This window comes from Eupeodes corollae, chromosome 2 (assembly GCF_945859685.1).
Source record: "Eupeodes corollae chromosome 2, idEupCoro1.1, whole genome shotgun sequence".
Classification (NCBI taxonomy): Eukaryota; Metazoa; Arthropoda; class Insecta; order Diptera; family Syrphidae; genus Eupeodes; species Eupeodes corollae.
The window spans coordinates 62265487-62288146 of record NC_079148.1 but is presented as its reverse complement, the minus strand read 5'-3'; the positions used below and the strand labels follow the sequence as shown (position 1 = coordinate 62288146).

The 22660-nt window shown below is 33.0% G+C and overlaps 1 protein-coding gene across 1 annotated transcript in view; it reads left to right on the top strand.

Moving 5' to 3' along the window:
- Positions 1-21686, top strand: part of LOC129944298 (alanine aminotransferase 1) — a 73279-nt gene extending 51593 nt beyond the window's left edge. The window contains exons 3-7 of the mRNA XM_056053644.1: positions 17239-17328; positions 19926-20185; positions 20258-20822; positions 20888-21146; positions 21264-21686. Of these exons, the coding sequence (XP_055909619.1) occupies positions 17239-17328; positions 19926-20185; positions 20258-20822; positions 20888-21146; positions 21264-21412 (1323 nt within the window). The 3' untranslated portion in view covers positions 21413-21686. The remainder of the gene's footprint in view (positions 1-17238; positions 17329-19925; positions 20186-20257; positions 20823-20887; positions 21147-21263) is intronic.
- Positions 21687-22660: the final 974 nt, after the last annotated feature.

Below are 22660 nucleotides of genomic sequence, written 5' to 3'. Positions count from 1 at the left end.
TTGGGTATACAATGATATATAATCTTAACATTGAAACCTTTATAAAAGAAAAAACAACCGCTGCAAAAATTGCAATAAATACAATGTGGTCCCAGATCTTCGCAAATAAACTCGTAGATCCAATCTCAAAATTCAAAGTCTTCAATGCCACCGTGAATACTTGTTTTTGCTATGGTAATGAAGTATATGGTTTCGAACAGTTGGAGGAAATGGAAAATATACAGAGGTATTTTTTCAAGCGAATTTTTAGGTTACCTATCAACACTCCTAATTATGCTATCCACCTAGAGTCAGGCTTACCTCAAATTTTCTTGAAAAACTTAAAGGCTAACGCCGATTTTATGATCAAAGTTATGAAACGATCTGACCAAAACTTGCAAAAAAGACTCCTTAAAATTTGTTTTAGTTGTGGATATAGTCCGGTCAAAAACTGGTATGATCTTACTGTAGCACATAACCTTTCAATATCATTGCCAATGTGGAAGCAATAAAAAATGAACTATATGAATGCATCTCTGTTATAGATGACTCGATGTATAGGCTTTGTGTTGCGAGAGTGATTGCATTAACATTCAGGAATATATACAGAACTTAATCTGAAACTTGGTGAAAGAAACTACTGTAGAGAAGAGTTTACAGTTTCTGAAATGAGCTTGATCTTCAAGATAAGACCGGAAATGCTCGATTTGAATTATAGACCACATAGAACAGACTTAAACCCTGTGTGTTGCCTTTGCAACCTTGGTCAAAACGAAGATGTTTTGCATTTTTTAGCACTTTGTCCAATATTACAGGAAATCCGAAGGCTCTGCTTTTATTCTAGTTTTCTTTCCCAAGAGGAATGTGTCGGTGTACTAAACGGAGATCGTGGCTGGAAGCCTCTTATACGCTACAGTATCGGACAAAACATTTGCAACTAAAAATGAAAGTAAGCATTTTCTTTAAAAAAAATTAAATTTTATTCAGAATTAACACAATCGTGATATATTATTAATACTGTGTATTCAAAGATTTAAAGTTATAATATATAACACAAAAAAAAACTTTTAGTAACTTAACGTTTAATTTTATCAAGTAACTTCAAATTAGCACGCGACAAAACAATTGCAACTTCAAATGGAAAGATATAAACATTATAAAGTAATCAATATTTTGTAGCGAATCCTTTGTTTTTGACAACTGCCTTGCATCTTCTTGGCATGGATTCAATTAAATTTTGAATGATGTTTGGTGGAACTTCATTCCAAGCCGTTTGTACTCTTTTGAAAAAATCGTCTGCATTTCTAACATTTTCCCGATTAATTTTCCGTTTGACGATTTCCCAAAGGTTTTCAATCGGGTTTAAGTCTGGTGACTGTGGTGGCCAATTCATAACAGCGATGTCATGATCATTAAGCCAGGTTTTAACCAGTCTCGACGTGTGCTTTGGGTCGTTGTCCTGCTGGAAGACCCAACGCAATGGCATTTCCCATTCTGCATATGGCAACATAACGTCCATTAAAATTTGTTTGTATACATATTGGTCCATTATTCCATTTATGCGATGCAATGGGCCTAAACCAGCAGCAGAAAAGCAACCCCACACCATTACATTCCCACCCCCGTGCTTGAGAGTTTTTATGCAATAACGTGACTCTAATCTCTTGCCACGTGGTCTTCTTACGTAAGATATTCCGTCACTTCCCATTATATTAAATTTGGATTCGTCACTAAAAAGAACTCGACTCCATTTCTGCTTGTCCCAAGAAAGATGTTCCTTAGCAAACTGCATTCTTTTTTTCTGGTTTCGGAACGAAATTAAAGGTTTCTTAGAAGGCCGATAACAGCTCAAATCAGCAACCGCCAACCGACGAGATACCGTTCTAGTGCTTACATTTAATTGGAACTCCTGTACCAATTTTGACGCAGATATGAAGGGATCTTTTTTGACTTTTCTTATGAGCATAGCATCCGTTCGAAGACTTGTTTTACGTGGTCGACCACCGCGATGCACAACAGACACTTCTTTTGTTTTGAGATAACGGCTTATTATTCGTGAGACCGACGATTTATTTACATTAAATTTGTTTGAAATGTTTTTTTGTGAAATGCCCGAATTAAAATCGTCTACAATTCGCTGTCTTAACGGATCTCCAAATTTATTAGGTGCCATTATTTAATAATTTTATATTGAAATTAAAACCGATATCACTGGAGATGTGCTTCATGTAAATAAATAACAGCAACTTTGCTTTCAGGTCACGACCTTCAGACAATTGTTAAATGCAATGCAATTATATAATTGGACAAAATAGAACAATGTAACTGTTAATAATTCAGTTAAACAGTGATGACACTTTAGTTGCAATTGTTTTGTCGCAGGTGAATTTGAAGTTACTTAATACAATTAAACGTTAAGTTACTAAAAGTTTTTTTATGTTTTGAGTATTATATATTTTTAATAACTTTGAATACACAGTATTAATAATATATGACGATTGTTTTGATTCTGAATAAAATTTTAATTTTTTTAAGAAAATGCTTACTTTCATTTTTAGTTGCAAATGTTTTGTCCGATACTGTATGTCTCACATGCAAGAAAATATCGAAACGAGTGTTTGAGTTTGTTTTGAGTTGTAACAAGATGTTAAATTGATTGTATCTTCTCCTTTTTTTTGTTTTTAACCAAATTAAAAGCCCTTAAAATTGAAAAATTAAATTAAAAAAAAAAACTTGGTTCAATGTTTTCTTTTTTCTCTTTGTTTTTTAATTTGAAAAAAAAATGTTTTCTTTAATGTTTATATTTAAATTTTTTTAACTATGAAACTTATTTTGTGAAATATTTTCTGTTTTTACTCAAATATTGTATTTTTTGGTTGTTTATTTAATTAGTTTTTCTTCCGGCAGACGGCTTATAAAGCCATGCTTTGTATATCTTTTATTATGAAATATTGTACTCTTATCTTATTTTTTTAACACTTGTTTTCTTTAAGTTGTCCTCTTTTTCTTATTTCCAAATTTTCAAGGCCCCCGTTACCTAACAAAACAAAATTATAACGAACCCAAACGGTTAAGTGCCATTTTTATAAAATAATAAAAGGTATAACCTCTTGGAGAATTGTTCACTCCCCCAATATGTGGAGCAAAATATATACTTTTCTTTTGTATTAAGGAAGAAGTTGAGATTTTATTCCCAAGTCACCACCACCAACGGCTCGGGGTGGTTTTGCTGAGTCATTTACCTTTTTTCAAGATTATTGGTGTTTATGCAATTAAGACAGTGCGATCAAATAAAACCACTAAATTGTATTTTAATTGAAAGATATGTAATTAAACATTTCGTTGTTTATAATTATTATAACTTTTGTCGTACTTTTATTACGATGTAGTAAAAATTACAATTGCAGTAATTAGAAAATCATTGCAACTCTATATAATTGTAAAATGTTTATATTTTATTTCACTATGTTTGTGTAGAAAATTGATAGTAGTTTTGCGCTTAAAATTATGAAAAACATTTAATCATATTATTAAAGTATATGATTTTCCATCTTCGGTAAACTAAAAATGCTCCGTTTTTTTGTGTTGTATATACCTTTTAAAGTCTGATTTTAAAGAGATCTTTAGTTTTGCCATGTTTGTCCAAAATTATTCCATACATTTTCTATGGGATTGTCATATCGTCAAGAGATTGGGGAAAGTTTTAACTTGCTTTGGAGCATTTAAGGGCAACCGCAACAAGTTTTGCAGGCGGTGTGCTCGGGTTGAAAGACAAATGAGTTTCTCAGACCAAGATTTTCTACACTGTCATTTAAATTGCTAAGCAAATTGTCAATGTAGAAGTTAGCCGTCATATGACTTTTCAAAAAGTTAAATTGCCTAAGCCATTTGCTTCCCTAAACCTCTAAAGCAAAACGCTCCCACCACTATGTTTGATAGTAGACAAGACCGTATTTGGTTTTCGCCACACATATTGCCTTTCATTGCTCCCAAAAAATATTATATTTCAACTCATCACAAAAAACAACCGATTTCCAAAACTCTCTTGAATCGTTTAACCAAATTCCAAGCTTTTTTTCTCACAGCTCTTCCGTAATACTTTGAATCGTGCAAAGCATTACGAAGAGTCTTCTCACGATAGTATTTGCCACATATTCGCCCAAGTTTGGAAAACTTATTTTGGTGTCTTTTTGCACTTCTTTCAGAATTTCGTAAAAATAAAAGGTCTGTCTCTTGTTGTTTTCTTGTTTTCCGTTTAATCAGTGTTTTCGAATTGCTTGATAACAATATCGAAACGTTAATAAACTTTTTTAAGCTGTTTTCCAATTGGCGCATAATAACATCTTTATTTTTAACAGATTCACTTAAATCTTTTGATTTTTATTTAATAACGCTTAAAACGTCAAAGCACATTAAAACACTTTTGTACCTGAATTTTAGTGTTTTTGTTGTGATGTTATTTGTCGCGTTATCAAGTTTAAAAACTCATAATGTGGAGTTTTGTAGGAACGTAAAAAATGTATGTAAGTTTTTTTATAAAAAAAAAATTTAGCAACTGCATACAATTTAGAAAAAAGAGGCTGGGATTGTCTTGCTTAAAAGGTTCTTTGGTTTTCGTATTTTGTTAAGAAAGTTGTCAGTTGAATTATTCTTTAAAATATAAAAATTACCAACAATATTTTGCATATAATCGCCCATGTTCCGAATTTCGAGCGAAAATGAATTGAAATCACTTTTCAATTTCACGTGAAATGAAATTGCATGTTTCTCATGTTCATGTTCTGCGATCGATTTCGAAAACTTCGAAATTGCTTCGAACTGTCAGAACTGAAAGATCATCCATTTTTATTTTGTCTCTGAAGTAATTTTTTTGCTGTTTTGGAGATGGATGCAATATTACAGGAAATTTTAAGTAAAAAAATGAAACAGAATTCAAGAGAAAAAATAAGAAGACGAATTTTGCGAGACAAATCAATGTAAGTGTAAATTGTTCTGAAAAATAAAATTAATTCTTGATTTCCTCTTTTAAGCTTTCATTGTAATTTTATACTAAACAAGGACGCTTTTTTATATGTTCTAAGGGAAATAGAAACTTTTATAATACCTTCATCAATTCCTTCAATTCAAACTGCAACCCTCCGATTTTTGGCAGAAGGAAACTAGGTATCAAAGATCAATTCACAGAAATAAGAAATGTGATTTTAATGCGTTAAAAAAATGGAAAAAACCGAAATACAGAACATTCATTTGGATATTCGAAAATCCAATTCACAATAACGAATTGTGGAACACCTAAATTCACTTTCGCAAAGTGTATTCACAATAAGTGAAATGCAGATCATGGGCAAATGAAATAGTTTCATTTCGAAATCTACAGGGTCCGGCAAAAAACCTCCCATATTGTTAGACGTTTATATTTAAAGCTATTTATACATAAAATGGTATTCCGGGTATAGATGGAAAGAGATCTACGTACGGTTTTTAGTAATCATAATGGCGTGGCACGGTGAGCATCGCGCATTTGTCGTAGAATAATACATCCGTATTTCCGTATTTTTTTTCGAAGAAAATGGGCAAAAAGTTACAGTTAATGCGGATTGCTACTGTCACATGATTGAGATCTTCCTCCAACCAAACTTGAATCAGTTTACTAAGAACCAAAAAGAAGTCTTATTCCAACCAGATGGAGTCAGGGGAGGGATGGGACATCTTTTTGCCGGACCCTGTATTTTAGTTAACGAGATTTTTAGTCGAAAACCAATTTTTACCAATTTTAGTAGCATTTCTTATTTTCTATATAAACAAATACAAATTGGATGAAGGAAACTAATTTTAAGTCTATTTTTCAGGAGATATTGAAAACCGAACATCAATTTTTAACAATTTAGCGTACTATTTTTTGTATTTTTTTTTTTTTTTGAAAACCATCACTGTTTGGAAAGAATGTCAAAAACAATATTTTCTGTGAGATAAAATTAGTTTGAAGCCACTATTTTTAATTTTTGAAAAGATCTTTCGGTCGAAAGTAAATGTATTCCAAGTTTTAGTATTGTTTTTTTTAGGTTTTTAGTTTTTGAAATTCGATTTTTCTCAAAATTTTACCGAATGTTGAAAACAATATTTTTTATAAGAAAAAATAAGTTTGAAGAAAATATCTCAAATTTTTGAAAAGATATTTGAGTCGAAAATCAATTTTTACCAACTTTTAGTAATTTCTTTTAGCTTTTTTATTTTTTGTAAAAAACAGCAATTTGATTTTTCTCAACATTTTACAGAATGTTGAAACAATAATTTTTAAAAGATGAAATTAGTTTGAAGCCAATATCTCAAAATTTTTAAAAGATATTTGAACCGAAAGTCAATTTTTTACCAAATTTTATTGATTTTTGTATCTTTTTATTTTTCGTAAAAAAACTGTCCATTTGATTTCGCTCAACATTTTAACAGATGTCAAAAACGTTATTTCTCGTTACATTAAATTATTTTAGAGATAAAATCTTTTTTTCTTTGTTTAATATTAATTAAATGTAATTAATTAAAAAGGGTTACCAAAATGTTCACCTTTTTTTAATTGCTATTGCTTGAAAAGAGGTTCTCTCCTGGCTAAGAGAAAACGTGATATCAACTCCTGATATCCGCATCTTCTCTGACAGTCAGGCTGCTATCAAATCCCTTGACGGTGTCTCAATTAGATCTCTAACGGCCATCGATTTTCGATCTTCTCTTATGGAGATGGCGCAGCAATTTAACATTCACCTTTGTTGGGTGCCGGGCCACAGAGACATCACAGGAAATTGTAGAGGCGATGAACTCGCTAAAAATGGAACCGTCATACCTATTTCACCTGAAAGGGAGAAGATAGGTATATCGATAGCTACATGTAAACTTCTGCTAAAAGAAACAGCTTTTGCGATAGCAAATTCTAGGTTTTAAACACAAATTAAACATATGATCAAGTTCCTAGGTGGCACAATTTACCAACATACGCAGCCACAAAACTCATATGGCCTTCACTGGACCTAAGGCGCTCTAAACAATTGTTATCTCAAAGCAGACTTCATATTAGCTCCCTAATGGGTGTCCTTACAGGACACTGTCTTATATGCAGACACGCAATACGACTTGGTGTAGCCTCAAATGACTTCTGCGGAAGCTGTATGGACGAGAAAGAAGAGGAAACAATCTTTCACCTCCTCTGCACTTGCCCTGCTCTTTCACTAAGACGTAAACTTATCTGGGAGATTACTCTTTTGATAATCCCAGTGAACTAGCTAAAAAGGATATCAAATATCTCCTTCGCTTTATAAAAAGCTCAAAATAGTTCGACTAGTGGGAAGTCACTCTCTAGATTCATGTGGTATCACAATGAGCCTTTTCTTTTAACAGTCTAACCTAACCTAACCTTGAAACGTCGAGAAATGTCAACATTTTCATTTTGACAAATCGGACCAATTACAATAACTTTCTATGGGAAGTTAAAAATGCAATTGCGCATATTTTTTTAATCCACTGTATGTAAGTTCTAAAGTAATTTCTAAATTTAACACGCAACTAGGGTGATGTAAAATTTTAGCGAAATGTCTTATATGTTTTAAAGACGTGTCTAAAATCTTAAATTCTACCTTATTTCCTTTAATATACGCAACTTTATATGCCATTCAATTAATTACCAATTAAAACCTTCTTTTGTGGTAAAAAGTATGTTCTGTTATATTCAATGTAAAGGTTATTATCATGTTCTTTAAAAATAACAACGGCAACCGTCTACATTTTTCAAAGCAAAGAAACGTAAACGTTGAATAGTCAATAATAAAAAAAAAAAGATTTAAGAATAAGGACATCCTTTTAAACCACATTGTTTACCTATCACATTTCATTGAATTGCGTTTATGACAAGGTAAAAAGAGGACATACTTAAGGACTTAAGGAGTATACTTTCCTTCAATTCACAAACAATCGTACACACAAGTAGATTGACGTCAGAAGTTCACAAATAATCAAGTATGGTTCATTTGTCCCACATTGTTTTATGGACTACATGAGGGTTAGTCTATTGATTTTAAGAAAATTCTAAGAAAAAAATACTATTTTCGTAGAAGAAGGACCTTAATTTCAAGGGCGCATAGATTTAGCACGTAAGAAATGTGTGTGTGTTTTTTCAGCTTTTCATTGGTTTAAACTAATTTGTTTTTGATATCCAACCACATTACAGACAATTTTGATGTTATGACCAATTTTTGTTATAAATAATAAATTTCACAATTTTTTTTCAATTACTTTTATTAATACGAGTATCTTTCTTATTCGATAGCATTGATATTTAAATTTGTATTGGCAGCGTTAATCTCAGACAGATAGATTATCAGGATACCTTTTTGCTAAGTGTTATACGTGTAGAAAAGAATAGATCGAAAATATTTTGGATATAAAAAAAGGTATCCAAGAATTTCTGGTATACACAGTCAGTCACAGAAGTCAACATATAGCTATGAAAAATGGTATATCAATGGTTTTAGCCAAATTCAAATATATTTGTTAGACTAAATAATGGAATATTATTTAAAAGATATGAATTGAGACATTAACGGTATTTTTTTTTCATAATATTCCAAACAAATCAGAAAATGGTTAAAATTGTAAGTCACGAAAGTGTACATATGAAATTTTGTTCTGATACACTGTACATTTGTTCTATTTTTTAATTAAAAAAATTGATTTTATCACCATTGGTGATCAGTTATCTTTCATAATTTTGTTTATTTCGTGTGTGATATTTGAATAATATTGTTGAAAATGGAAAAAAGGAGTGAAACCTCAATTGAACTAAAAAATTTAACTATAAAGCAGCATAGAAACGATTGGAAAAAGTTATGGTGCTATTGGAAAAGTCGTGGGTAAAAGTTCCTCAACTGTACAAACAATAATAAAAAATTGTAATGAAAGGGGACATGTAGCAAATAAGCCCCGTTCTGGTCGTCCGAAAAAATTAAGTACTCGCAATATCCAAAAACCCATTAATCAGCAACACTAATCGGGGAAAACGCCTAGAGTTTGCGAACCGGTACATTTCGGAGGTCCACGGTTCTTGGAAAAGAGTATCCGATGGCAGGGGCAAAATATGGTGGAAAGTGAACCAAGCCATGGATATGAAAAGTCTTGTTGCTACCGTGAAGCACGGTGGAGGACATGTGATGGTTTGGGGGGCTGTAGCAGCCTCTGGTGTAGGCAGGGAGTTTTTTTGTATGGGACTATGGATCGCTTTCAATATCTGGACATTTTGCGTAATAATTTGCACGCCTCTGCTGAAGCACTAGGGCTCGGAAACAGCTAGATCGTGCAGCAAGACAACGACCCCAGACATACGGCGAAGATTATAAAGGAGTGGCGGGTGTTTAGGGTCCCAGCTTCATCCACCACCGCAGCCTCCAGATCTCAATATTATAGCGCATATCTGTCATGAAATGGAACGGAGGGTTCGCAAATTTAGAATAGCAGATCAAAATTCACTGAGGACGGCTATTGCGAATCCTTGGTCTTCAATAACCCCTGACGTCACCGAAAATTTAGTTCAGTCTGTGTTCCGAAGACTCAAAGCTGTCCAGGACTCACAAGGTGAATTTATTTAATTTTAAGTTAATTTAATTTTGATCATATGTAGACTTTCGTGTATCATTTTTTTTATTTTTCTCATTTTTTCTTTAGTTTTGTCTAATAAAATGACTAATTTTGTTAAATAATTGTTTTTAAATAAAAAATAAATAAATAAAGAATTTTAACTGAAAGCGGTGATAACACTTTTTAGCACTATACGTAGACTTTTGTGACTGACTGTATGTATATACACTGCCAATCACTAGGATGAGGCCACATATTTTTCAACCGATTTTTGGTCCGATACCTGTTGGAATTTGTTTAACCCGGAAAATTTTACTACATGAGAGTAGGTACATATTTTCTTAAAACAAAGTGATACAATTATAGGGTTAATTAGAAAAGACCGTTGGAATTTCCCTACATTAATGAATGAGCTACCTAAAAAGGATATAAAAAAGTGAGTCACTAGCATGAGGCCATTGCGAATATTTTGTTGTAAAAGTTCAGATCAGCAATTTTTTTCAAAATTTGGGTTACAATATATAAGAACGTTTTACAAATAACTATTTTTTATTAAATTTCAACTACAAATGGGTTCCGGAAAGACGTTGACAGTAGCAGAAAGAGGACAAATCGATGCTTTCAAGGAAATGGGACTCTTAAGCCGAGAAATAGCAAGGAAGCTGAACAGAAGTGAGACAGTTGTAAACAACTATCTTGCTGATCCTCAAAACTATGGAAAAACCCAAAAAAGACGCACAGCCCAAGCAACAGCATCCCGAGAAAAGCGGTTAATTTTAAGTATTGCTTCAAATTCTACTCAATCACCTACTAAATTAAGGTCCAAAAGCGGAGTATCAGCCAGTATTTCGACAGTCCGAAGGATAATAAGAAAAGATGGTACTATCCAGAGAAGAAAACTCAAAAAGAAACCTGTTCTAAAGCAAGTACACAAGGAGCTGCGAATGAACTTTGCAACAGAACATGTTTCTTGGAGCAGTCAATGGAAACGCGTCGTCTTTTCGGATGAAAAAAAGTTTAGCCTTGACGGCCCCGATGGTTACAACTTTTATTTCCATGATTTAAGAAAAGAGGAACTAATTTTGGGAAGACATCACAGCCGTACATCAGGTGTTATGGTGTGGGGAGCTATCACCTACTATGGCAAAATCGAATTGGAGTTTCTTTCTCTAACAATGAACGGAAACAGCTACAAATACTTGTTGGAACGCTCATTTCCGAAGATGAAAAATATTTTTGGACCTCTGCCTTGGATTTTCCAACAAGACAATGCCCCCATCCACACTTCCAGGGTTGTCAAAAGCTGGATTTTATCAGAAAACGTAGAGCTTTTGCCATAGACACCCTATTCACCGGACTTGAACATAATCGAAAACGTATGAGCATGGCTATCTCGAAAAGTTTATGAAGGCGGTAGACAATTTGAAGACAAAGACTCCTTAATTGAAGCTATCCGTGATGCCTGGGACGAGATTTCACTTGACTATTTAAAAAAAACTTTATGATTCCATTTCAAACCGTCTAATAGAGGTCATATCGAATAATGGGGGGCATACTCATTATTAATTGAGAAAAACTTAATAAACAAATGTTTAAAAACTAAAAACTGTTAACATTTTTTTCATTTTTTTGATATTTTATAAAATTTTTCATGTGGCCTCATCCAAGTGAGGCACTTTTTCATACTGTTTTTAAGTAGCTCTTTAATTAATGTAGGAAAATTCCAACTGTTTTTTCTATTTAACCCTTAATTTTACTACTTTTTTTAAAGAAAATATCTACCCACTCGAAATTTCCAGCAGGTATAAAGAACGAAAATCGGTTGAAAAATATGTGGCCTCATCCTAGTGATTGGCAGTGTATGTATGGATATCTTACAGCACAGCTGATTGAATCTGAAGGAACCTGAAAATTGATTTCAAATGTTTATGGTTTTTTGGTAAAAGTTCACTGAATTAATGAATGTGGAATCATCCATAGAAAAGTTCATTTTACAATCATTGTTTTTTTTTTTGTGAACAATTGACATTGGTTTTTATGTATGTATGTTATGGAGTATATAACAAAATCGTTCAATATCTAAAAATTTAGCTATCAAGGAGATGTGAAAAAATAATTTGTAAGAGTTCTACACGGAAAGTATATAAAGTATGGTGTTAATTTTGAAGTTCCAAGTAGGTACATTTCGAAACTCTATTCTGTTGTTTTTTTCCTACAAAATCTAAATCAAATCTTTTACAAACGAAATTTGTGTATGACTTTAAATAACCCCTAATAAAGGTACAAAAAACCACAATCCATATTATCAAATATCTTCAACACTTGCTCCTAGTAACACAATTAGACAACTTATCCCCAACATTTCCGTTGAAGCGATAAATTACTTGATATCTTCGCAAATATCAATTTTCCACTTTACTCGAATAGATGAAGTAATCTTTGTTGTCTGTCAGTTATTGAATCGATTTGATAATAAAAAATTATATCTACTATATGTACATAATATTAGTACTTGTTGAATACAAGTGCCGATTCCGATTTGAAATACAATCTGTCCCCCTACGTCGTCTTTCTTTATTTACTAAGTTGTTGTTGAACTATTTAAAGACGAAGCGATAAACTTTCGAAATCAAACAAAACAATCGTTTCGTTGAATTTATTTATTTAAGTTCAAGCAAAAGCTCATATTCAATTAAACTTTTTTGTATGAGACACTGAAAACTTTTAAATGTATAATAATTATGTTTAATTGAAATTGAAAGCAAACGGATGTTGCAATTTAATAAAAATAATACACAATGTACACAATTGGGTTGGCTGTGTCATGTTCAGTATTCTTGAATTTGTGTATTCAATTTTTCAAAGTGATGGTCATCACCGTACGCCCCTCATCTGTGACGCAGAAAATCTTTACACCACAAATCTATATAAATTTTTTAGATTCGAGCAAAAATTCTAGAGACATTTTTCTTCACAAACACTTAATTGATTTTGAACAGCTTTCGAAAATGAAAAATAAAAAATATACAATTTTCTAACAATCAAATTGTACTCTTTTCTAAGGTTTTGATGACTTTCGTTTGAATCCGGCCTTAAAAGCAATCTATCACTTATCATTTCAGTATTTGAGATGCAACCTATTATTATTCAAAGAAAACTATTATTAGACTTTTTGAGGCTATATAAATTCATGTAGTAGTACCCGTGGCGTGTTAGTTATTGCGTAGGACTGTCAAACCCTTCCTGTACCACCTACAAAAATTAGCCTTTCATATAAATTGGGGGTCCCCTCCATCCCTGACATATGATCGCACACAGGAATGATTGAGAGTTGTAAGCCACTAGATTGTGCTTCTCTGTAGAATGTTGCGCCACGAATATTTCTGAGTTTAAGCACATATAAAGGGTGTCCCAAAATTAACGCAAGATTTGAATTTGCCGCCATTTGTGCAGTAAAGTGTTGGCAACCCTGCAAAAAAGCAATTTGACAGCTAACAGCATAGGGTTATTAAAAATGGAACGTTACACGATAGAACAACGTGTCTTCATTATTAGGGAATATTTCAAAAATAGTGAAAGCTTGGCGGCTGCAGTTCGAACATTTCATACGAAATATGGTCGGAATAGTGTTTTAACTTCGTCAACTGTGAAGAGATTAATTGAAAAATTCATGGAGACTGGATCCGTTGGAGACGCCAAACACACTGGTCGTCCAAAAACAAGCCGTTCAAATGTGAATGTCGAAGCAGTGCGTGAGAATGTTGCTGACAATCCAGGAACCTCAATTCGACGTCGTGGACAAGAATTGCAAATTTCAAGAACCTCTCTACAGCGTATACTCACCAATTCAATTAACACAACAATTGAAGCCTAATGACCATGGACAGAGAAGAGAGTTCGTTGAATGGATTATTGAACATCAACAAATGGACCCTGATTTTTCGAGCAAAATCATCCTAAGCGATGAAGCACATTTTCATCTTGATGGTTTTGTCAATCGCCAAAATTGCCGCATTTGGGGTTCGGAGAACCCACATGTGATATTCGAAAAACAAATGCATCCACAACGCGTGACTGTATGGTGTGGATTTTGGGCTGGAGGCATAATTGGGCCATATTTTTTTGAAAATGATGCTGGTCAAGCAGTGACTGTTACTGGTGCTCGATATCGCGACATGATTACACAGTTCTTTCTGACAAAATTGGATGATATTGATGTGTCCAATATGTGGTTTCAACAAGACGGTGCCACATGTCATACAGCCCGTGAAACAATTCAATTACTGCATGAGACATTTCCAGGTCGTGTACTCTCTCGTTTCGGTGATCAAAATTGGCCTCCTAGATCGTGTGATTTTACACCATTAGACTTCTTTTTATGGGGTTATTTGAAATTACAAGTCTATGTCAACAAGCCCACAACCACCCGTGCATTAAAGGAGGAGATTTAACGCTGCATCAACAAAATTCAGCCACATTTATGCAGAATGGTCATGGAAAATTTCAACAAAAGAGTGCGCATGTGCATGCAAAGCCGTGGAGGCCATTTGTGCGATGTACTATTCCATACATAACCCTAGTCAATAAAAATATAACTATCAAAAGACTAAAAACGGCGTTTTCTATTTAATTCAAATCTTGCGTTAATTTTGGGACACCCTTTAGTAGTATCCGTGGCATGATGGTTAGTGCGTGGGACTGTCATGCGAGAGCTCTTGGCTTTAAGGGGACTGCCTCTTGCGAGGAATTGACAAATTCTCCAAGAGTAATTCTTGTCATGAAAAGTCCTTTCTCAAATTTGCCGTTCGGATTTGGCTTAAAACTGTAGGTCCCTTCCATCCCTGACAACAGTACTCGCACACAATAATGGTTGAGAGTTGTCAGTTACTAGGACTGTTGCACCACCCAATTTATTTATAAGCACATACATCAGAAATCGAAGTTCGGAAGCAGATCCAAATTTTAACTCTAAAACGAATTATTCAACATCATTAAAAAATTACGTTCAAGGTTTTTCAAAACTTCAGATAAACTCAAATGGAAGTAATCTTTTAACTATTGAGAAATTAAGAAAACTAAGTTTGACCTTAAAATGATTTAAACGGCACCATCGTGCAAAATTTTCTTGAGAACAACGTTGGGCTCAACTATATTATGATTTTGTTTTGCATTTTCGAAGAAGCATAATTAAAAAGGGTAGTAACATTTTAATGGCCGATGTTGATTTTGAATAAAACACAAATTATTTAGCAAATTATTTTCATTTCTTTTTATTTTGATAATATATAGTGTATAGTGCAAAATATCGGCCAAATGGCCACCGTGCATTCGGCGGCACACCTCCATCCGATAGTCCAAGTTTTCGATGACGCTGAGGCATAATTGAGGTTCTATGCCGTTATTATCTCATCTTTATGCTCTTGAACTATTGCTAGCTTATCGACTCACTACTTTTCATTTAAATAACCCCAAAAAGAAAGAAGCCCAACGGAGTCAAATCATATGATCTTGGCGACCAATTACCATTGACACCACGTAAAAATAATAAGGCAAAGAGCCATTGGGCAGGTTCAGACGACATATGGCTGAATCACAAACACGCTTCAGCTTCGGCTTCGTCTGCGTTACGGTGGACCTGCATCGAGGTTGCTTTGAATGACATTTATATTATTTCATCCCTCCAAAGAGCAAATATTTTGTTTGTTGACATTTTTTTTACAGCTGATGAGCTGTCAGACAAAGCAAATGTTCAGATACTTGAACTTGAGCTTCCGTTTGGAGTCACATTACGTTACATTACGTTCTTTTCCTTACGATTGTCAAACGAAACGTGAGGTCGAAGATCCATTGTGATAGCATGCATTGAATTCCTATGGCTGAACTCGTAAACGTCAGGCGAAGCCGAAGCTGAAGCGTGTTTGTGTTTCAGCCATAAACATCAGGTGAAGCCGAAGCTGAAGCGTGTTTGTGCTTCAGCCATAAGGGACTTGAAAGTTAGGCAAGTTTTTAGTATCTGATTGGCCAGCTGCCAAAAAATTACCTTCCAATTAAGGCAACTTTAATGGAAAGCTGACTGGAAAGTTAGTCAAGAAAAATCTCCCTAACTATGAGCGTTTTTCTTTTTAAGTTCAGAGCAGAGCTCGAACTGTCAAAAAAATAATTGTGTTTCTTTTTGAGCTCTGATCGCTCAGAGCTTCAAATTCGTGTTTCTTTTTTAGCTCTGTACATGTTCAGAGCGCGCTCTGTGAGCTCAGAATAAAATAACAGAGTAAAGGGAGTAAAATGCTGAACACAAATAATTTGATATTTGAAAGCAGGGATATTGAAAAAAAAACATCGTCAAAACAATAAAAATGACGGAAGAGGCTAGTCGCTTTAGTGCAGAAGGAAAGATAATTAGAAAAAACTAATTGCATATACCATTTTTATGAATCAATTTTTATTTCAGGATTCAAATGGGCCAACTCTATGACTGTTTTATTAATTAATTTGATTAAAGAAAATTTGTAACGCCTTCAAACAGACGACATTTGAGATCATGACAGTTTAGTGCTCAAGTTGTTTCATAATTAAATGAGAGAGCTCTGAACATACTCTGCTCAGAACTCTACTCTACTCTGCTCGCTCAGACTGCTCAGAGCTCAGCTCTGAACTAAAAAAGAAAAACGCCAAATCAAGTCAAGTCTACTTCTATCAAAATGACAGTTGATAATTTTTTTTTCATTCAACTGAAAGCTGAAGTTTATTACTCTATGATTTATTTATTTTCTACACAACTTTATTTAATGCTTTCTGTAAAAGGGTCCCTTGTCAACTTTGAAAAGAAATTACTAATAATGCTTTACAAAACAAAATACAAATCGTGGTGGACTTGTAGCTTGCCTGAGGAGTGTTCTGAAGACAGTAATTTTGTTGGTACTTTTTGTATTATTGACTTAAAGTTGAGATTTGCGAAGTAAACTAACTAGTTGCCTTGGTCAAAATTAACGTTCCAAGAATTAAGTTGACTGCAAATAAAGTCCCTTAGGTTGGCTGAACCTACACATTGTTTAGTTATCAATATAGCACGTGACACCATCCTAATGAAACCACATGTCGTCCACATCCGAATCTTTCATAAAGTAGCGAACACCATTCACAGCAATTGTCTGACAGCCCTAATTTTGGAGAAAAAAATACGGCCCGATGATGCTGCCAAGCCATAAACCGCACCAAACAGTCACTCTTTGTAAGTTGACAATTCCTGAATTACCAATCCCCCAAATGCAGCAATTCCACTTAGGTGAAAATGTGTCTCATCACTGAAGATGATTTTTTTCGAAATTTGATCATCCAGTGTTGCCATTTCGTGCCACCATTCTGACCATTAACGACGCTTGAAATGGTCAAGAAGATTTAATTCTAGATTAGAAATATTCATGCCATTGGTAGAAAAGCAGTGTTTACCGACGCAACGGTGCCTGTGAATTAAGACTGCAAATTTTGGATGGTGTTGGATTTTATTTTAGATCAATAGTCCCACGAATCGTGTACAAAATATCAAACCGACTTACATTTGAAAATAATAATACAAATATAATTTTATATAATATCTAATAACAATTTTATATTATTTTCTTTAATCGCATATTTTTTTCTTTGCAGGGTCAGAAAAAACCATTCACAGAGGTTATTCGTGCCAATATTGGTGATTGCCATGCTATGGGACAGCAACCTATCACTCATCTTAGACAGGTACGTTGTTTTATTTTAGGCGTTCCATGACAAAAATGCAAATTTGAAGAATTTGCCTAAGAAAATGATAGAAAACTTTGCATATTTACAGTGAGTGTCATTATTATTCGGTTTTTTATCATGCAATTTCTTTTTTCATATTTTCCACTTATAAACATTATTATAAATCTTAGTATTTGTTTATTTTATTTATGAATGAATATGTTCTTTACAATTGATCAAAAATTGTCCGCCATTTACCATCCTCCGCTAAGTTTATTAGATGTAAACGCTCCATTAATATTCGGTTTTTTCTTCCTCTGCTTGTTTTGACATTTCTTAAGACTAACGGTTTGTTTTTTTTTTAATGTAAAATTAAATCAAACTAGTCTGTAGGTTTTCTGCGTACATTTGTAAAGTAATTAAAAGTCAAACATTATAGAATTATTCAATAAATAAAACATGGGACGTAAAGGACAAAATTCGAGTCTTGAAACAAGAAAACTTGTGATTATTCAACACGAAAAAGGTGAAACTTACAAGAGAAACTTACAAGCAGAGTTATTAAATATGAAGCCAAGCACTGTCGGGGATATAGTCCGGAGATACAAAAATGAAGGAAGAATCGAGCCAAAAAAGCAGTTGGGCCAACCAAAAAAACTTACGGCGAAATAAGAACGGCTTATAGTACGAAAGATCAAAGCTAATCCTCGTTTACGTGCCCCAAAAATAGTTGAAGAAGTCAGAATTGAATGCAAAAAGCAAATATCTGCATCAACCATTCGTCGTACCATCAAAGCATATGGCTAAGGTGGTCGTGTTGCCCGAAAGAAGCCCTTCATTAATATGCGCAATTGGAAAATTCAAGTCAACTTCGCGAAGGAGCATAAAAACAAGGATGCAAGTTGGTGGGACGAAGTTATTTTTGCCGACGAGAGTAAGTTTAAACTCTTTGGTTCAGACAGAAGGGTTATGGTTTCTCGGAAACCTAACGAAAAGCTAAAGGGCAAAAATTTAAAACCAAATGTCAAACATGGCGGCGGGCACGTCATGGTTTGGGGTTGCATATCTGCAAATGGCATGGGAAATCTTGTTTTCATCGACGGCATTATGAATAAAAAACAATATTTGAGAATTTTGAGAGAAAATTTGAGACAAAGTGCTTAGAGAATGGGTGTTTTGCGCAGTTTCAAGTTTTACCAGGACAACGATCCGTAACATAAGGCTCATGTTGTTAGAGAGTGGCTACTCTATAACTGTCCAAAAGTTATCCAAACGCCTGCGAATTCCCCAGACTTAAACCCCATTGAAAATTTGTAGGATGAATTGGATCGAAGAGTTCGTGAAAACCCCGTTACTTCAATAAGTGGACTTAAAATTCGAGACCAAGAAGAATGGAACAAGATTAGTGTTGAATATCTTTCCAAAATTATAAAAAACATGCCTCAAAGACTTCAAGTCATATCCAATCAAGGTTATCCGACAAAATATTAAATCATTTCTTAAAAAATGAATTTCTTAACGATGCAATTGTGTTTTTAGAAAAAACCGAATATTAATGAACTATGTTTTTTTAAAGTTTTGTTCCTTTTCTATTTTTTTCTTTGTTTGGCTTTTAGTTTGGTAACCAAAAATTATACCATTTAATAAGAAATAATAAATTCTTTTTTTACAAGCAAGAAATATTTAGTTGTATATATTTTATTTTTAAACACCAAGTCGAAGTAAAAAAAAAATTAACAAAAACCGAATATTAATAGCAGTCACTGTATATTTTCTCATAAATAATGCTTTTTTTTAATTCAAGTTCAATAAATATAAACATTTCTAAATTAATGTAGATATGTGCATTATGATTATATAATTTCTGCAATAAATTAGAAAACGAGAATTTTTCTTTTTGTGATAAAAACAAACTTAGACTGTAATACAGAAAATGCAAAATATATACAAATACAAAAATAAACAACCACAAATTAACATTATTAGATATCTTGAAAAGTTACACTGCATTATATACGTACATATTCACGTTAGAAAATCAAATGTAACCTTCCTTTAATAACAGATTCATTTCCAAAGTAGACACGTAGAAGTTTATTTTTCTAAGTATATTTGAATGTATGTATATCTTGCATAATATTATTGAGTTATGAATGAAAATTCCCCCAAAAGAAAATTTAAAAAAAATACATTACCTTATTGAATCAATGCTATTGCGAAAAAAATAGCTATTTGCATACATACAATGTACAGTCAGTCGAACTCCCATTAGAACTGCAGCTTCAAAGCTTTCTTTAACATATCCACAAGTTAAGCTAATAATATGAACAAATAACTCAAGAAATATAGAATTTACTTGAATCATGCCTATACAAAAAAAAATGATTTAAATTCGTATCACATCTCAAAGTATACTTAACTTTTATTTAGAATCTCTAAAATTAGCGAGCTATATTAAATAACAAATACTTCTCAGTAAGACAAAAATAAAACTTAAAAGTTTCCAAAGAACTACGTACATACATATATTTCCATATACTCATACACAACTATAAAATAACATAAAAACTTGCACTTGAAAAACTAACATTCAATTATTATCAATTTATGAACAGATGTTGGCTCTCACTTGTGACAAATCTTTGTTTAACAACCCAAACATCCCACAAGACGTAAAAGATCGTGCCCTTGTTTGTTTGAAAGGTTGCCAAGGAGAATCTATTGGGTCCTATTCCGATTCAGCAGGTATTGAAGTAATTCGCCGTCAAGTTGCTGATTACATAAGAGAACGCGATGGTATTGAAAGTTGTTGGGAAAACATTTACCTATCTGCTGGTGCAAGTCCTGCAATCAAGAGTGTGCTCTCCTTGTTGAAGTCAGTTTCAAAAAATCCGCCTTATTCGTTTAGTATGTTATATTTTTTTTCTTTCTATTTTCATGGTTCCAGCTGTGGTGTTGATGGAAAACGACCAGCAATTTTAATTCCCATCCCTCAGTACCCTCTGTATTCAGCAACATTGGCTGAATATGATATTGGACAGATCGGCTACTACCTAGAGGAAAGTACTAACTGGGGATTGGATATCAATGAATTGCAACGTGCTGTTGATGAAGGAAAACAAACACATTCAATTCGTGCTATTGTGATCATTAATCCTGGTAATCCTACTGGTCAAGTACTTACACGTGAAAACATCGAGGCAATCATTAAGTTCGCACACAAGGAAAAACTAGTGTTGTTAGCGGACGAAGTTTACCAACACAACATTTACGACAAGAACTCGAAATTCCATTCGTTTAAGAAAGTTTTAATGGAAATGGGTGCCCCTTACAATACCTTGGAGTTAGCAAGCTTCATGTCAACCTCAAAGGGATATCTCGGCGAGTGTGGAATTCGTGGAGGTTACATGGAACTTATTAATTTCTGTCCACAAGTGAAAGCTGCTTTAACTAAATCAATCACAGCATCCTTGTGTCCTACAACTGTTGGTCAGATAGCTGTCAGTGCACTAGTAAGCTATATTTTAATCAATCTATTTCATGGTATAATAAATCTTGCTTAATTAATTTTATTTAGGTTAACCCACCGAAGAAAGGCGATGAGTCATACGACTTGTATGTTAAGGAACGTGATAGTGTTTTGGGGGCTTTGGCTGAAAGAGCTGCTCTCGTTCATGAGGCATTCAACAGCTTCGAAGGCTTCAGTTGTAATGTAGTTCAAGGAGCTATGTACGCTTTCCCACAGATTAAAATTCCACCAAAAGCCATTGAGGCTGCTAAAAAGAAGAACATGCCTGCCGACACTTTTTATGCATTCGAACTATTGGAAGAAGCTGGTTTGTTAACTTTTTTCCATTTCTAATTATTAATATATACTATTTTATTAACAAGAAAAAAAGTCTACAAGTCTCATGAATCTATAAACATATTTAATATATTTTTGTTTTTTCTAGGAATCTGTATTGTTTCTGGTAGTGGATTCAAACAACAGCCTGGCACATATCATTTCCGCACAACAATTCTACCCCAAACTGAGAAATTGAAGGAAATGTTGGAAAAATTCCAAAAATTCCATGTTTCATTTATGAACAAGTATAAATAAAAATCTAATACTTTATAGTTTCTTTCATAATTTGAACTCTTGAAAAACTATTGTTATATCAGAAAAAAAAACTTTTTGCAACAAATTGTCTAATTAAGTGTACGTTTTCATGTTATGAGGAAGAGTGCAGGCCACTAAAAATTATAAGAGTTCCAATAAATTATAAACATATTTTCTTTTGTAAGTAACCATCAACTATATTTTGTGATTGTATCTATGTCAAATATATGAAAAAGAATGTATTCAATGTTAATAAATTAAATGTCAATTTAAATTGTTTCGTGTGATTTATTAATTTTTGTAAGTATACATTTTAACATAATGAAGTATAAAAAAAATAAGTAAAATTTAGTTTAGAAACATTAAATCGTGATTACATTTATGTTGAATAGAAAAAGGAACGGTAGTATTTTTGCTTCTTATGAAAAAACGCTGTTTTAGAATATGTTTTTTTTTTAAAAAGAAGGGTTAATTTTAAGTTAAATTTTGTTGGACAATAATAAACGTACTTGATTAAAATGATGGGAGTTCCAAAAAAAAGGATTTATTTTACGGATTTGTTTGTTATTTGGTATTTAACTACTTTTCAAAACCAATATGCATCACTACAGCCTTTTGAACCCTCTCGTATTTACTTATCGTATCTATTTTGAGAGCGAAACTATCTTCACAGCTAAGTTTTGTCAAAGGTAAGAATGTTTTATAAAGAGCTCGGTTTTAATTTTAGTCACAGGTAAGTGTCTACAACTTTTTTGTATGTAATCTAAAAAAGGATTGTAATTTAAATTTGTTTCAATGGGAAATAGGCCGAATATAAAAGTGATGAAACTTAAATTTTCCAAAAAAATAAAACAATTATGTAGCAAAGTTTTATAAAAAATTTAATTGGATTTGAAAGATTTTAACATATTTAAAAATACATTATCACTCAGTTTTTGAGTGAGATTTTGGCGCTTGTAAGGAATATGAACGTATATGTAAATGAGATATTAAGATTACAGTATTTTTTTGACTTCATACATACGAATAAATTCAAATAATACCAAACACACACTAATTTCTTATTTTTGCATTAGTTTAATTACATTTGTATTTACTTTATCTTTATTTAAAATGTACCCCTAAAAAATTACAATATAAATTGCTTTTCAAAAGTTCCGCACACTTGAAAAACGCCAAAATCAAATTTTCCATCATTGACGCCTAGTGGAAGATTTAATTAAACAATTTATATCACCCAAATTCGAT